The sequence below is a fragment of the Festucalex cinctus genome, chromosome 4 (assembly GCF_051991245.1).
Source record: "Festucalex cinctus isolate MCC-2025b chromosome 4, RoL_Fcin_1.0, whole genome shotgun sequence".
Classification (NCBI taxonomy): Eukaryota; Metazoa; Chordata; class Actinopteri; order Syngnathiformes; family Syngnathidae; genus Festucalex; species Festucalex cinctus.
Genome location: NC_135414.1, coordinates 31710684 through 31728642, shown reverse-complemented (window position 1 = coordinate 31728642; position 17959 = coordinate 31710684). Strand labels below are relative to the sequence as shown.

Genomic DNA, 17959 nt, shown 5'->3' with positions numbered 1-17959 from the left:
TGGTTGCCTTGAATCCATGACTTTCCATTTCAACCTTGTTTAAAAAATAAAAATAGCTGAGTATTTATTGTTTGTATTTAGAAAAAATAAAATGCTGAGATGCTCGAAGAGTCACATAACAAAAATGATTTTGTTAGCCTAATAGCATCGAGGACAGATTGGAACAATTTTTGGAAAACATAAAGAAACTGTTTTTATGATTCTATAAATGTATTATAGGATTAATTTGTATTTTGCAAAAGAATATGCTCAAATCGAGTTCTAGCACCCTCTGGTGGCTACTTTTTTTAGTGCAGTTTAATTTTCGCAAGGCATGTTTTGGCCCTTTAAAATCCACTTTATTTCGAAGCGAGTCAATATATGTGCTTACATTAGTGCCTCAATATATATATATTACATTTATGTATTATATTTATATATATTTTTAGAATATTTTTCATTGCTGTAATGTACAAAAACACAATCTTGTGTTTTTTTTTCTCGTATGAGTTCATATTTTTTTCCCCACAATAGTGTGACCTTCTTTTGTATCGCCAACCTCCCCACAATATCGTGATAATTCTCGTATCGCGATGTTTTGATATCATACATTTGGACGCATATTGCGCGTGCGCAACTCATCGTGTGTACGTTGTGACGCGCGCGTGCGCGCGCGCGTGTTTTGGTTTGGTGTGCGAGCCGCGTCAGTAACTGGGGCAGAACTGATTGTTGCTGATGGCTGTAGGCGAGCACAGACCTACATTCTGGCAACATGACGATGAGGAGGAGGGGGGAGGGGCTTGATGAGGAAGGTGGCTGGTGGACGGCTCAGGAAAATGAGGGGCCCCCCACAGTCATCCTTGTATCCCACACGTTCTTCTCGTGGACTCTTTTTTTTTTTTTTTTTTTTTTTTTTTTTCGGGTTGCTGACACTTGACAGGCCGAGTGCTGACTCAGTGCGCAACAAGGAAGTGACGCACACGCCAAAAACTCAGCGGACACTTCATTAGGGACACCACAATCAAGACTTCATCATATCATCATCATGATGGATGGATACAGTTGATAATAAAGTCTACACCCCCCTGACCAGACAACATAAACTATTTCAAAACTTTTCCCCATCAAACGTGACCTATGACCTCTACGACTCCATCGAACAAAATATATGCAATCTTTACAAGACGATAATTGACAAATAAACATTCGTTCATTCGATCTCCATGTGACGAACACGCACAAGTTGGTAACTCGCGAATGATCACGTGACAACACAGTTGGCGTTGCTGAAGCCCCTCCCCTTCCTTCCCCACACCCTCGCCCGCGCAACCAATCGCAGCCCGCGTCTGCGCTGCTCACGCGCAAGCGCACGGACGCGCGCACGCCGGCCGATAGCTGTCTGCGCGCGCGTGTGCGCGCACGTCCCGCCTTCGTGGTTTCGCCAAATCCACGTTTGCGCCAATGCGCGTGCGCGTCCCGGTACCGTGTGAACGCTGAGAGAGAAAGAGAGAGAGAGAGAGAAAAAGAGAAAAAGAGAGAGAGAGCATCCATCCTCCTCACGTCGTTCCTCCTCTTCCTCATCTTCTTCTTCCTCCTCTTGCGTGTGCGTGACTGCTCGCGAGGGAGAAAAGCCGGAGCGAAGATCTCCTTGGAAGTATTTCTCTTTTTTTTTTTTTTTTTTCCCCCCTTCCCTTTTCTTTATTATTTTTTTTTCTCATACGTTTTGGTCGCGCGCTTTGGGAGCGCGCGCGTGCGCGTGAGAGCGTGAATGGTGGATTTGGCCAACATGGAGACGGTGGAGAAGGAATGCGGGGCCCTCGGGGGTCTTTTCCAGGCCATTGTCAACGACATGAAGGTAAATACGTGTGCTGGTGTGTTTGCGTGCTTGGCTTAATAACCACGTATGCCCCGCCCCCCCCCCTTCCTCCTCCATGGGAAGAAGCTTGAGCTGAATTGGACCCCGAAACGTCCTCAAATGGGCCTTTCATGTATTTGTTTGATGATATCAGCGTTTTTTTTTTTGTTTTTGTTGTTGATCCTTTCCTCCACTATCCATCCATCCTCTTCTTCATGTTGCCTGCCTGCGCACGTCCGTCTCCCCCCAACTGCATCCATTATCGGACGCTCCTTTTTGAAAGGGAAAAAAACCCTCATTCATTCATTTCACAACCTCATTGATTTGCAGTCATGGCTTCATGATGCAGATGTTAGAAATTGGATAATAAAAAAACCCAAACCGGCCTGTCTGCTGGGTATCTTTGAGACGCTGCGAGCGTGTCATTCCTCAGCATCCTCTTTGTGTGTGCGCGCGCGCGCGTGCGTGTGAGCGTAATAACGTTTATTTCCAATCTTTATGATGATGGCTTCCTCATTGGATTGGACAGTGCAGGTGTGTCTCATGTTGCGAGCGATGTCATCGGCTTTGCGATTGGCTGTCGACCCGCCCGGGCTCGATTTTGCAAGTTTGGCCGTGACCCGAATGAGGACGAGCGCAACGACAGTCGAACGGTATCGATGAGCGACATGGTGGAACCGGCGTCCACCACATCCGTCTCGCGGCTCTGGAGGTTCCGGGTTTGAATCTCAGGCTTCAGCACTTCGTGGCTTGTTGCTCGTTTGCCCTGACGTGACCTGGCGACGAGGACCATAACGATGTATATCAATATGGCGATAAATCGTCTCAAATATCACGATACCCCTATGCAAGTATCGCGATATTTGTCGTTAAAGGGATACTTCACTCATTGAACAATTTTCAGCAGCAAGAATTCATTTGATAACTTCATTATTTGTCATGTACAATTAACACGTTTAAAAAGTAATTTTTCTACTTCCTGTCGACTGATGATGACATCACCTGTGCTGAGGAAGTAGGTAACGCCCAATCATGCCTCAACCTGTTTTCTGGGTTTGGTCAGTAAATTGAGCACAGGTGATGTCATCGTCAGTTCATAAGTAGAAAAAATACTTTTTAAAGGTATGAATTGTGCATGAAAAATCATGAAGTTACCACATTATTTAAAGACAAAATATGAACTTTTTACTGCTGAAAATGGCTCAAGAAGTCAAGTATCCCTTTCATATACGGCCACTATAACGGCTCCATTGTTCATGACTTATTGAGCAATTACTTGGCGGGCCACTAGGGGGAGCGCCTCATAAGAGTGGCAAGGAAATGAATGAATGAAGAAGACTCATGAGCTTAGTTTTTTATTATTATATATTATTTAATTTATTATTATTTTTATTTATATTTATATATTATATAAATATGCAGTTTATATCTATGTATATTATTCTGAATTATTTTTTTATTTGTATTATTTAGTCATTATTTATTGATTATTTCTTTTATTTTTATTTATATGAAATTATTATTATTTTATGATTAGTTTTATCACCGATTGTCATGGATTTATTACCTGACCAATATATCGATAATCGCGAGGTACCGAGAGGTTCCCACCCCTACTGGCGACCAGTCCAACATTGTTTGTCTTTATGCGTTTTGGACGTCGCGTATAGACACGCCCACTAAAAAAGTACTTAAGTACTAAAGTCGGCACTGATCCAATATAAAACGTTTTGCCGACTCGTGAAAAGCTGATACGCGATGTGAACGTGCGGATTGAGTGGCTGCAGCTGCGAGCGCGTCTTCCGATGCCTTCCGAATTCCACTTGGAGATTTAAAAGGCGACATTTGATGTTTAAAGTGATTTTTTTTTTTTTTTTTTTTTAATAGCTTGTATACAAACAGTCGTGCGTGTTCATCCATGCAGGGTGAAACGAAACGAGCAAATCGAGCTGAAAATTGTGATGTCACAGTTCTTCTCATTTACATAATCCCGCCCCCGTGCTGGTAGCCAGCTAGCATGCTAGCATGCTAGCGCTCTCTCCGTTAGCTTCCAGCGTTGTCAGAAGTTTCAAGCATGATACTCGAGTTAACGATCTTGCTTATGGAACAAATCAAACTTGGCTCATTCCTCAATTGAAGTTAAAAAACCGACAACTTTACCACGTTTGCCCCAAAAAAGGAAACAGATGCTTGTAAAGGTCAGCCATTTAAACGCACGCACGCACGCAGTCAGCAACCGTTAATGAGAACAGGATGGAGGCGATGCCACACAAGATGACAGACATTTGCAACAATCAGCAAAAAAAAAAAAAAATCGCTGCTGTTGATCTGGTCGACTTTCAGCCATGAAAATTTGACAACTGCACTGCTACCTTGACTAAGTTTTTTTCTTATTAATAATGCAAAAACGCATTGTATTGTTATAAAACACTAAAAGAAGGGGGAAAATATTCATTTTATATAATTTTTTTTTCCATCATTATAATTGGTGATATAACGCAACGACTTAATATTGTGAAATAATGCAAATTATTTTGCAAGAGAACAAGAGATTCCATTTCCGGGTCTTGAGCAACAGCAAGTTGGCTATCATCAACACCACGATTGTTTTGTTAATTCAATTTTATTTCATTCAACCTTTTATCGCTTTGCATGCGAAGTATGTCCTCACTTTGGACAAACCGTCATATTTATTCATGTATATATTCACAAAAAGGGAATTGACAAAGCGATCGTCGTGTTAATGATTAACAAGCTTGTTGCAAAATGACCCGGAAGTGGAAGCTCTCCTTCTCTTGCAAACAATTTGCGTTAATTTGCAATATTTTTTTGTGTGCAAAAGCCATTGCGTTAAAAAATGCAATAGTTTTTGCGTTATATCACAAATGATTGCATTATAAAGCAAAATAACGCAAAGTATTGCTTTATATTGCAATCTTAAATATTTTCTAAGTGTTGGTTATTTATTTATAATATTTGGACTTAATTAAGTAACCCTTCCAAATAACTGAGTAGTAAATAGTGAAGAATTTCAGATCAATTTTCACACAAAGATATAAAATAGAAAAGGCTAAATTCATTCTTTGATATTGATTTTAAAATTATTATTGAAGGACAAAAAAAAAATATTGAATTGACATTTGAATGATTTAATCAATTTAAATAAAAAAATAAATAAAATAAAATAAATAAAAACATGAATTTTTTGTTGTTGTTGTTAATAAGCTTGTTGATAAAAACGCAAAACAAAACAAAAAAACACCCGTGCACAAAACGTCACGTCAGCAGCTTGGATGTGCAATGTGTCTTCAAAAAAAAAATAAAAAATGGCGCTTTTACTTCCTCGCCGCCTTCCATCGCAATCCTCCCTTCCTCTTTGCCGTCGGCGCACACACGCCACCCAAAATGTGTGTGCGTGCGCGTGCGTGCGTGTGTAAGTGATTTGCAGCCACCATGCAAAGTCGCTTGCTTGCGGAGGAAAGAAAGATCAAACACATTTTGTGGGTTTTTTCCCAAATGGAATCGCGTATTTTCCCAATGGGCCGTCATGGGAAGGATCCCCTCTACTGCGGGGTGTCAATGCGTCATGGCTTTCGTTACCATGACGACAAGGGCAGGATGGGGTGACTACTTAAAAAAAAAAAAAAAAAAAAAAGCGAGTGTGCAACTGCTATCTACTGACTGCGACTGCTCGAGTTGTGACTCGAATCAAAGATCCATTGACCGGATGTTTGATTCTTCATATCTTCTTGCATATTCTGCCAAATTGAAAATTCACATTTTTCATGCATTCACTCATCTAAATAAATAGTGATCGTTGGCTGCGATTGCAAGAGTGCCGACTAGAATGAGGGACATTTGAACTTGTGTACCTCCTCCTCCATTAAGTGGCATTTTTGAGAATCTTGCTTTAACATCAAAGAATGACGCAATCCTGACAAAAAATCAGGTACCCGCAACTCTTTGGCTGAAGCTGACCTCCACTGAGCTTTGTCTGTGACTGCTTGAGTACCGACTAGAATCAGGGATCCACTGGCTTGATATTTGAACTTGACTTGAGCTTCTCAATTTAGTGTTATTAAAAAAAAATAAAAAATTTGTGCCCAATCATGCTTTCACAGGCAAGCTAGTGATAAAAGTCAAATATCTGCTGAGCTTTGTCGTTGAATGCTCGAGTACCGACTAGAATCAAGGATCCACTAGCTTGATATTTGAACTTGCGTATCTTCTCCATTCAGTGTCGTCCTAAAAATCGGCAAATATTCATGCTTTGACGAGTGGGATCGTCGCAAAAAATCAGTTGGCTACCAATCTTTGATTCATACTGTTCGAGTAATGACGAGAATTCAGGATCCACTGACCTGATTCTTGAACTTGGACGATTTACCAATGTTATGTCATTTTGGAAATCAGACTGGTGGGCCAGTGATAAAAATCTGAAAAAAAAAAAAGGACATTTACTGAGCTTTGTCGGTGAATGCTCGAGTACCGACTAGAATCAAGGATCCACTAGCTTGATATTTGAACTTGCGTATCTTCTCCATTTAGTGTCGTACTAAAAAATCGTCAGTATTCATGCTTTGACCAGCGGGATAGTCACAAAAATCATTTGGCTACCGGTCGTTGACTCACACTGCTCGAGTACCGACTAGAATCAGGGATCCACCCCGCTGATTGTTGAACTTGGGTCCATTTCTTGATCGTGTGCCGTGTTGAAAGTCAGTGACGGGTGGCACAGTGTTGAAAAAATCAGGGACAGTTCATCTTCCCATCATGACTTCGGACTGCCCGAGCGCCGATTAGAATCCGGCATCGTAGCTCGTGCGCGTTTTGACGGCAGTGCGTGACCTTCATCATCGTCATCATCCTCGCAGTTCAGTGCAGCTGCGAAAAATCAACAATGCCGACACTCTGTCCCGAGCGGCGTCAAGAGAGGCGAATAGAATCTGAGTGATTCAGCAAATGTCTCATTTTAAAAGGGGGGGGGGTAGCAAAATGGAGTCACTATTCTGGTCCAGTGGAAGTGGATCATTAAATTGACGGGCCTGTTTGGTCTCACTGTCTCTTGTTGTTCCCAACGGCCTTTCAAAGCCTCGTGTCATGTCGAGCGCCGCCCAGAAGCGACGAGCTGCACACCCCAACGTTGACATTCTACTTCCATCGTCTTGTGTCAAAAATTTCAACATCAACAATGTTCACACTTTTTTTTTGACATTCCAAAACAATCTTTGCAAGTGTGTCTGTAACGTTGATGGAAAACTGGCTGCTCGAGTGCTGATTAGAATCAGGTACTGGATCTCCCAAGGTGAATAATCACAAGTCTTATTTAGGCGCTGTAGAACAAAAAAACAAAACATCCCTAACATGTTGGATAGTGACAAAAATCACAGATCCGACTCGAGTGCCGACTAGAACCTATCGGACTGATCAGACCTTTTGAATCGAAGGACCTTGTCGACCTTGATGTTGAAACTGTTTTTTGGGAATTGTATGGGAGTCTTTCATCTGGAAAAGTGTGGGTATTAAATGTTTCTTGGAAATGTGTGGGTATTGAAACGTTTCGTCTATAGAATTGTAGGTGTTGAAATCTTTCAAAAGGAAAAATGTGGGTGTTGAAACCTCTCATCCGAAAAAGTGTGGATGTTAAATGTTTCTTGGAAATGTGTGGGTGTTGAAACGTTTCGTCTATAGAATTGTAGGTGTTGAAATCTTTCATAAGGAAAAATGTGGGTGTTGAAACCTCTCATCCTGATGTGTCCTTTCATCTGGAAGAGTGTGGGTGTTAAATGTTTCTTGGAAATGTGTGGGTGTTGAAACGTTTCGTCTATAGAATTGTAGGTGTTGAAATCTTTCATAAGGAAAAATGTGGGTGTTGAAACCTCTCATCCTGATGTGTCCTTTCATCTGGAAGAGTGTGGGTGTTAAATGTTTCTTGGAAATGTGTGGGTGTTGAAACGTTTCGTCTATAGAATTGTAGGTGTTGAAATCTTTCAAAAGGAAAAATGTGGGTGTTGAAACCTGTCATCCTGATGTCTCCTTTCATCTGGAAGAGTGTGGGTGTTCAAATCTGTCATCTGTAGAGATGTTGGTGTTGAAATATTTGATCAGGAATAATGTGGGTAATGAAATCTTTAATCACAAATAAGCATGGGTGTTAAAAATTTTAAATGTGGGTGTTGAAGCCTTTCATTAGGAATAGCACACATGTTGAAAACACTTCCTGATTAAAGTGTGGGTATTGAAACATTTAATTGGGAAAAGCGTGGGTGTTATTGTGAAATGTGTGGATGTGGATATACTGAATCCAGAAAAGTTTGGGTCTTGAAGCTTTTCACTGAGAAAACTTTGTGTTGACACCTTTCATTGGAAAAACGTGTGGGTGTTAAATGTTTAGTGGAAGTGTGTGGGTGTTGAAACGTTTCGTCTGTAGAGGTTGAAATGTTTGATCGGGAAAAAATTGGTCATTGAAACCTTTCATCAGCAATAGTGTGGTGTTGTAGCGTTGTGTCTGGAAAAGTGTGGGTGTTGACATATTTAATTGGGAAAAATGTGGGTGTTGTGTCCCTAAACGGTCTTTGGAGCTCATGTTGCTCATTCCGTGTGACTTGCAGTTCATCTCGACGAAGATCTTTGCTCTCCTACCCCGTCGTCCCGTATTTCGCTTCTCGCGCTTTTCGCGCTTTTCGCGCTTTTCCCGCTTTTCCCGCTTCTCGCGCTTCTCGGGCCGCCGCTCACTTGCGGACGAGGAGCTTAACGTTTCTTTTGTCTCTTTTGTTTGGCCGGCGGCCGGAAAGCCAAACAGAGGAAATCCAGCAAAGCGCGATGGAGAGGAATGGAGGGATTAGCCTCGTTTTTTTTTTTTGCACTCTAATCGCACCAATTCACACGTTGACAAATTAGCTAATTTCATATTTGATCACATTGTTTTATTTTTCATCAAATATGTCAACTTGAACTGTGTTTTGTAGTCACACGGGGAGGAGACACATTTGTCTTTCATTTGATGGACAAATGACATGTCATGATGTGTGTATATATATATATATATATATATATATATATACACACAGTGGTAAAATGGTTGTCCTGATTAAAACTAGACTAAAACATTGACAATTTTTGTTGACTAAATCTAGACAAATAAAACGATGTTTTCTTGGACTAAAATCAAAACTAAAATGCTTAATTAATAGTCTACTAAAAATGTACTCAATAAAAATGGGATGAGGTCAAACTAACTGTGATTTCAAACTGAAATTGGACTAAAAATGGCAGACAAACTTAACACTAATTTTTTCGCCCGTCTATTGCATTTCCCATTTGGTGCTAGCATTAAGCTAGCGAACTTTAAGATTGGTTTGACTACTAGTGTTAGCATGAGCTAGCTTGCCTCGCCCACTGCAACGTAGCATCCCGAACGCTCCTTGTTAGCATTAGCGTTCCTCAATTGATGCTATCGTGCTAAGCTAGCTGGGGAAGAGCAGCGAGTATTGACGTTGTTCCAGAAGTTTCTTGCCGGTGGAGACTTCTTGCCGGTGGAGACAAACAAGAGGAATATTGAGCCCGAGTGTGACGAGAAAAGCTTTGACAGGCCTCACAAAGGCAGTGGAGGGGGAGGGGCCAGGCAGAAGAAGAAGAAGAAGAAGAGGCCATCTTGGCTGGCTCCCAGCATCCTCTGTCCTTAACGAGCCAAACATTTTAACGAGCTGAAGATGATGATGATGATGATGATGATGATGATCTCCTCTCGCTTCCACTCACCGAGCTTTTGTTGTCGCAAGCCAAAGAAAAAGCTCTTCCCTCACACAAAAAAACTGCAATTCCGCTTTCAATGACGGAAGATGTTAAGTTCTAGAAATTGGCTCAAAGTGATCCTTGATTTTAGTTGATACTCGAGCAGCCTGCATCAAAAAATTTGACTCGGAGTGCTCGAGTACTGACGAGAATCATGGATCCACTGACCCAATCGCTGAATTTCTCCTGGTCGTACAGAAAATCAGTAATTGATGTTCTGACTGGTGCGATTAATGACAAATCAGCCATCTTTGACTGGGATTGTTCGAGTACCGACTAGAATCCCGTTTTTTTTTTTTTTTTTTTTTTTTTTTTTTCTCCATCCCACCAGTCAAGGATGGTTTGGTTGCTGAACAAATCTTCAGATTTTTCTTACGGAAGGTGGCACAAGTTAGGCCGATCCCAGATTCTCGTCAGCGCTCGTGCAGTCTCAGCCAAATGAATGCATGAATACCACGAATGTTTGATATCAGACAAGTTGGAGGTTCCAGCCAGTACTCGAGCCGTCACAGTTGAAGATTTTGCCAATATGAGAATACTTTTGATCTTTTGGACTAAAAACGACATGAAAAAAAATGAGAGAATTCTTCGGGAGGGTGTGAAATGAGAAACAGGAAAGAAGTCAACTGAGTGTCCTGGAGACAGGAAGGAGACGTGGAAGCATCTCGAAATGGACGCTGAGCGAGATCAAAGTGCGGGTGTTGAAATCTTTGATTGGGAAATGGCGGCCGTTGAACACACTCATTTGTGGGGCTTGAAACTTGTCGGCCGGCAAAGTTGGGGTGATGAACCCGCTCATCTGGAAAAATTTTGGGGGTTTAAAAGTGTGGGTGTTGAACATTTTCAACTTGAGAATTGTGGGTGTAAAACCTTTAATTGGGAAACGTATGGGTGTTGAAACCTGTGGGGAAATGTATGGGTGTTAAAAAACTTTCATCAAGGGAAAAAGTGGGTGTTGAAAATTAGCATCTCAGAAAGTGTGGGTGTAAAACCTTTAATAAGGAAAAGTATGGGTGTTGAAACCTCTCATTGTGAAATGTGTGGGTGTTAAAAATCTTTCATCAAGGGAAAGAGTGGGTGTCAAAAATGAGTACTGAGACTTTTTACAGGGAAAAACATGGGTGTTGAACCCAGTGAAGAAACATGCGGGTGTTGAACCCAGTGAAGAAACATGCGGGTGTTGAAACCACATTGAGAAACATGCGGGTGTTGAAAACCATTTATCAGGGCCAGGTGTGGGTGTTGAACGTTTGTATCTTGAAAAGTGTGGGTGTAAAACATTTTACGTGCGGAAGTTTGGGTGTCGAAAGCTTGTTTTGTGATTTCGAGTCTTCAGTGAAGCAAACGTACTTTCTCCCCACCCACTTTTTTTTTTTTTTGGAATATAGGAAGAATCATGGTGGGATTCAAACCCAGAATTTTTTGACTGTGAGGCAGACGTGCTAACCACTAGCGCACCATGCTGCCTTATATGAAGCTGTCAATCGTCGTCTTTTGAAACTGCATTTTTTTTCCTTTTTAACAATTCCGTCGTATGGATAATGAATGAAAGGATGTGATGTATTGTCAAATATGCTAATGAGGCCGGGCGTCGCTCTGCGTTATCTCGCGTCCGCACTTCAAACGAGCTCGAGATGGGGGAGGAAAGTGAGCGAGCGAGCGAGCGAGCGAGCGCGTTTCGCTCCCGAGGGACAACTCGGATGCCAAACCAAATGATGCCACATCAAACGGGACACATCAAAGTCTTTTTTTTTGCTGCTTGTGACATCACTGTTGATAGCCCCGCCCCCACCAACGTTTTTGCTCACATTACTGCTTGTACTCGGTCTCTTTTTTTTTTTTTTTTTTTTTTTTTTTTTTTTGTGTGGGGGGTGTGTCGTCGCCATGTTGTTGACGACACCAGCTGATAACACGCGTGCACGCGCACACCCAGTCAATTTGCAGGCGTTTTATAGGGTTCAGAGGTCAGCGTGGATCAAGTGTGATGTCATCTGGGATGCAGCTGGGGGGCTGAGATAGCGGCAGGGGGCGGGGTCAGAATTTCATTAGCAATTAGCATTGTTTGTGCGTTGTACACGCGTCCGCGTGTTTTATATGTTCATGTATGCGTGTGCGTGCGCGCACACATTTGTGAGCGTTGTGTGTGTGTGTGTTCCAGTGCTCGTATCCCGTGTGGGAGGACTTCAGCGCAAAGGCCACAAAGCTTCATTCACAGCTCAGGTGAGTTTCCTGATCAACGTGTTTTGCATATATTCTTTATCCTCGACAATTTTTTATTTTTATTTTTTATGAAATGCTCTCATGTCTTTGCAGAACGACAGTTTTAGCAGCGGTGGCCTTCCTGGATGCTTTTCAGAAGGTGGCGGACATGGCGACCAACACTCGAGGTAGGACCACGAGAACAAAACACTTGTTTTTTTTTTGAGGGGGGGGGTTTGTGCGTGCGTATATTTTCTTGCAGCGTCAGACTCATTTTGGCTTTTTCTTTTTTGTGTTGTTTCCCGCAATTTCATTTGTTTGCATTCAGACATCCTTAACTCTTTTACCGCCAAAAACGTTAAATATCGATGACTAAAATCGCGATATATGCCGCCATAAACGTTAATTGACGTCAACTACGATTTTTGTTTTGTTTTTGTTTTTAAATCAGTGGGCAGTGCAACGTCTAATGGAGCGCTGCCTGGTCAATGGGTTGTGGAATCAAAAACACCCGCTATCTATGGCCAGCAGATGGCAGCATTGTGTCATCTTTTCAATGGGCTCAAGATGTATAAAATGACAATGAAACATTACAAATGTGATGACGTTTGTGATGATGTTTTCGAGGATGACTTTTGTCACATTCAGTGCAATTCACAGAGCGTCACTAAACAAAAAATATTCGCGTTCAAGTCACCCAAAATGGATCTTTTGACAAAAAGGTTGTTTTCTCCTTATTTTTCTATTTTCTCTCGATTGTCACTCAAATGACCTCTTTTCAAATGATAATGACTAAAAAACGGAATAATCGAGTTTTTATGCTGGAGGTTAATAGCTTAGGTTTATTCACCCTTTGGAATTGCATTACAATTACGATGATATGTTTATTTTTACTACATAGTGCAGCTTTAATGTTGAAAGGTTCTTGTTAAAGAACCATTTCTTTTTCATTTTATTGCATAATGTAACTGGTTGCTGATTTATTATAAATGCTTTTTCATTCATCATATATGTTTTTTCATTTACATTCATTTTTTCCATGAAGTGTTTATTTTTTTTTTACTTATTTTTTTTTCATTTACAGGTATTTTTTTCTATTAAAAATGTTTTTTTAAATGTACTTATTATACCACACATGATATATTTTCTATCTCCGGCATGCAATGTCGTGGAGCGACGGGACAGACACCGTTGGAAAGGTCTCGTCGAGACGAATCCACGGATGCACGTACGTCCCCGGTCGGACGTAGGGTTCGAGAGATATGGCCGCGCAAAGACCCCCCCCCAAAAAAAATAAACAAACCAAAAAGCGCGCTGTAAAAAGTGGGCAAAAAAGCGAGGTCACTGTACAATATTTACTATGATTCCAAAAATGCAAATCAAAGCATCCCTCTTGAATATGCCTCCCCCGTCTGCAGTTAAGTAACTCAAGTCTGCAAAGTGATTGGAGCAAAAAAAAAAACAAAAAAAAAAAAAACAGTGTCATGCTTGATGATGGTTGGTGTTTGAACGGAATATATAAAACAACACACACACGCATGACGCGCGTGCGTGTCTGCCTCCAACGCGACACGAGGGGCTCGGCCAATCAGGTGCGGCCCGGGTCACGTGTGCCGGCGCCGTTGCCAGGCAACAAGTGAAGTGAGGGGAAAAAAATAGCCTTGTTGCTGAGAGCGGAGCAGGAACCAGCGACGGGCTCGTCTGGCGTTCGAGTCAGCTGTTTGCACGCACGCAAACACGCACGCACGCAAACACGCACGCGCGCACGCGCAATATGGCCAATGACGTCGGCTGTTTCTGTAGATGCTGCTGTTTCAGTTAGCAAAGCGCTGAGCGATGGCATCGTTGTGTCTATTGAGATTATCGCAGCTGTATTATTCATTATTAAATATCCATCCATATGTTTTTATTTTTATTTTTTTAATTTATATATATTTTTTAGAATTTGATTATTTTGGATAGTTCTGTTACATTTATCTGAGTCTTTGATCCTTTCGGTACTGCTGTTTTGGTCAGCAACAGGATTTTCAAATGTGCTGAGCGATGGCGTCTTTCATGTAAACTAAAATTATTGCGACTAATTTTTTCTCATCTATAAAACTATTATTTTTATCCATCCATCCATTTTTGTTACTGCTTGTTCTCACGAGGGTCATTTTTATATTTCAACTCATTTTCAATTATAATTGCCCTTTTTATAAATTTAAATTTTTTATTATTTTACAATGTTTCTGATTATTATTTGGAGTTAAATGACATGTTTATTGTATAATTATTTTTTTTTAGATTTTAATAAATACATTTATATTTATTAGAATCTAAGTTTAAATTAATATTTTAATTAATAATGTATTATAATGTCGTTTTTAATTAGCATTTTATTCATCTATTTTTCCCATTTTCTGATTTGGCGTAAAATGCCATTTATAATATTAATTGTTCTATTTTAATAAATGAATATATTTTTTCATTTCAATTCATGCATACATTTTTCTGTATTCCTCTTTTTATTTAATTGCATTACACTGACCGTGTATTTATATTTCATGCCGACATTGTTTAATGTTAATAAAATATATTGGGCTAAAATCGTATTTAGTTTGGATCTGAGAAGCTTCTGTTTGGTGCTGCTGTTTTGTTTAGCAACAGAGTAGCAAGTATTTCAGGTGATCGTTTGTTTTGCAATTTGAAGTGATGTCATTACATTGACTGTTTTTTTTTGTTTGTTTGCATTTTTTGGCTGTTTGCAAATGACTTGAAGGGAATGGCGTCTTTTAAAAGGATGCTATTTTTATTTAACATAAAAAAAGGTGTTTATTGACTAATAAATGAAGGCCTTCCCCATAATAAAGCCCCACCTAATCTGGCAGTCTAGTCACTTCGTAGCTGGCATCTGTGGAAGAACATTTCCCTCATGTCACAATCCAGCATTGTCGTGCGGGTCAAGCGCACAAGACACTCACGCACGCACATGAACGGGAACGCGCATTTGAGGGGCTTTAGTGAGCAGGGGAAGCGGAAAAGCTCGGCGAGTTGTGTTCAATGAGACGAGAGCGAGCGTGCGTGTTGATGAAGTCGTCCTGTCGCCGTGTCAACGCTGAAGCGAAAGAGAAGCAAAACACACCAAAGGAGTCGAATGGACACGTTTGAAATGAAAATCATCCAAATGAATAGTCACAATTTGACCTTCAATCCCGACAAGCCGGCGTTTGGTTGCCATCGGCCTTCTAAATCCGCCTCGTTTTTTTTGTTTATCGCTTCAAAGGCGACGTCGTTCTTTCTCAAAACGTCTCGAGCGGGCCAACGATGCGTTCGGGTGTCATTCGGAGCGTCGGTAAACGGCGGCCGCGTCGTCTCGGGGGCCCCAGACTACATTACCCACAATGCTATATTTAGAAACACTGCAGTGTGTGACTCAGCGTTCGCTGCCTGCCTTGCCTGGCTGGATGATGATGATGATGATGATGGTGATGGTGATGATGATGTCATCGTTGTTGTTGTTGTCATGGCGATGCACATTCTTGATGACAAATAGGTCAAATCATCGTGTAGGGGTGTGTGTGTGTGTGTGTGTGTGGCTGAAAACATTTCGCCAAAATACCTGGTGACGAGTGATGAGTTGCCATGACAACCAAGGGGCGGAGCTAGGGTGCTGAGATGAGGCAAGTTTTTCTAATTATTGCAGAGCCAAATGGGTGTCAGAGGTTGAAAACCATCAAACACCCGTAAAGACACTAATAACATTATTTTCACCGATGGCAGCAGTACTTCATAATCATATACATTAGGGATGTAATGATATCCTAACATCACGATGCAATATTATCACGATATGAAGGCCACGATACGATAATTATCACGATATTGCGGGGAGGTTGGCGATACAAAAAAAAAAAGGTTCTAATATTGTAAAAAAAAAAAAAAAAAAAAAAAAGTGTTTTTGTACAATTTAGCAATGAAAAATAGTATTAAATTATTAAAAACATAAATTTAATATATATATATATATATTTTTTTTTTTTACAATACATTTGATTGGTTGTCTTTTTGTGCTTATTGAGAGCATTTTGAGGCTTTGTTGTCACCCACTTGGAAATGCTTCGTTGTTGTTTTTTTGGGGCGGGGGTGGGTGGGTCTTGTTGTCATGGCAACAGCTGCTTGGTTGGAGAAACTTAATGTGACAGGAAGCGACCTCGCCATGACCCCTCAGCCTGAAGTCAAGCGTGTGTGCGTGTTTTTTGTGAGACGACACTTACAAAACGCAGCACTGGGTCGATGCCGCAATCGGCCATTTGAACTACGATGATGATGTATTATTGTTTTGCTTTTCAAATGACACAATGATGGTCGACTGGACTCTACCATTTGTCTTATGGGGGAAGGGGGGGGGATATTTGAATGTATGGAAGGATCACGTGTGTGGATTTGAATTGTTTTGATAGTAATTCACACGACATCATCTTGCTACGTAACAACAACATCGTCCGCTAGCTGTCGGTCTTTCATGCTTGGCGGAGGTAATGAGTTACCCCCCCGCCTCCCACCACGTCAACCTCTCTCATAGATGTTTGCGTCTGTCTGGGACGCTTCCGCGCGGTCTCGAGTTGGGAATGTGAGCCTCATGAATAAATAATTCCGCCTCATCCAGGGTCTCGCCGGCCTCGTTAGCGTGGCTAGCTTCTCGCTTAGCGCAGCTAGCTAGCTGCCGGCTCGCACCCGTCCTCCTTTTGTCTCCCGGTTTGTTGCTGTGTCACTCTGAGGGATGGAAGTGCCTCGGGCGGCTGGTAACCATGGCAACAGAGGCCTCCGTTGCTCTGACGTCAAACCCCCGATACGTCCTGAGTTTCTTGTTAGAAGCGGAAATGAAGAATAGTTTAAAAACGACCACTATCCCAAACTGTGATTACTAACTAAATAAAATAGAAATGACAGTTAAATCAAACCAAACAAAATGTATTCAATTAAATTAATTAAATCAAACTAAACGTATTGAATTCAATGAATTGAATTCAATTTTAAAATTATACTGTGATTCCTAACTAAATAAAATGGCAATAATAGTTAAATCAAACCAAACAAAATGTATTTAATTAAATGTATTAATTTAAATTAATTAAATCAAACAAAACAAAATGTATTGAAATTAATTTAAATTGTAAAATTAAATAAATTATCAATAGAATTAAATACAATAAATAAATAATAATAAACAAATGAAATCCAAATACATTTAAAAATAATGTTGATTTATTGAATATATGGATTATTATTTTTTTGTTGAAGATGAAAACTATCAAATCAAAAGTAAATATGAATACATTCATTTGAACCAGTTTAGCCAGCAAAAGGCCCAATTGGCAGGAATGTAGCCCTTTTATTTGTATTTATTTTTTCCTAATGATGACTTTTGTCCCAAATAATTTTTGTGGAATACTGACCTTGACTGTAGATGGCGGCAAATCAATTCCCAGCAAACCCCATCAAGTCACACCTCAAATTAAAGGTCTCAACAGTATTTTGACATGATGTGGTATGCTTTGGATCATTTGTCGTCCCCCCCCCCCCCGCCAACAGGGCTTCAAAAGCATCGGAATCTACATTAGGACTCAATTACAACGCACTCTCTCATCATCAAAGATGATTAGGACGCGATAATGTCGCCGCATTCCAGATGTGTCGCGAGCGTCTCCTCATCTTGTTGTTGATCTCCCGCTGCCTTTGAAAGGCATGTTAATGGCAGCCAAACAGGAAAAGGACCATCCTGAACCAGAGCGAGATCAAACATATACAACACGCGCGCACACACATGCACACTTGGCAGTAGCTGCAATGCCGCGCTTGTTGTTGTTGTTTTTTTCCCCCAGCTTCTTTTTTTTTTTTTTTCCTCTCTCTCAATCTCATTAAAATGTGTGAGACAAGCCCTCTCGTTTCCTCCTGCCTGGTTTCCGCTCTTCCTCCTCCTCCTCCTCATTCTTGTTCTTCTTTTTTTTTTTTCATTTTTCTTTTTTCTCGTTCTTCTCTTCAGTCCACTCTTTTGAAATGTTTTATTTATATATATATATATATATATATATATATATACGCTGACATCATCATAATCATCATCATCACCATGAAAGGATTTAGTTCCAT

General features: G+C 40.7%; 1 protein-coding gene across 4 annotated transcripts in view; it reads left to right on the top strand.

Annotated features, from left to right (window-relative positions):
• Positions 1–17959, top strand: part of mtss1lb (MTSS I-BAR domain containing 2b) — a 42470-nt gene that overhangs the window by 3030 nt on the left and 21481 nt on the right. For 2 of the 4 annotated variants that reach the window (XM_077520314.1, XM_077520312.1), the window contains exons 1-3: positions 1460–1834; positions 11787–11848; positions 11942–12015. In XM_077520314.1, the coding sequence (XP_077376440.1) occupies positions 1748–1834; positions 11787–11848; positions 11942–12015 (223 nt within the window). In that variant the 5' untranslated portion in view covers positions 1460–1747. Of the gene's footprint in view, positions 1–1459; positions 1835–11786; positions 11849–11941; positions 12016–17959 lie in introns of those variants that run through there. The other 2 variants (XM_077520311.1, XM_077520315.1) reach the window with 2 other exon arrangements.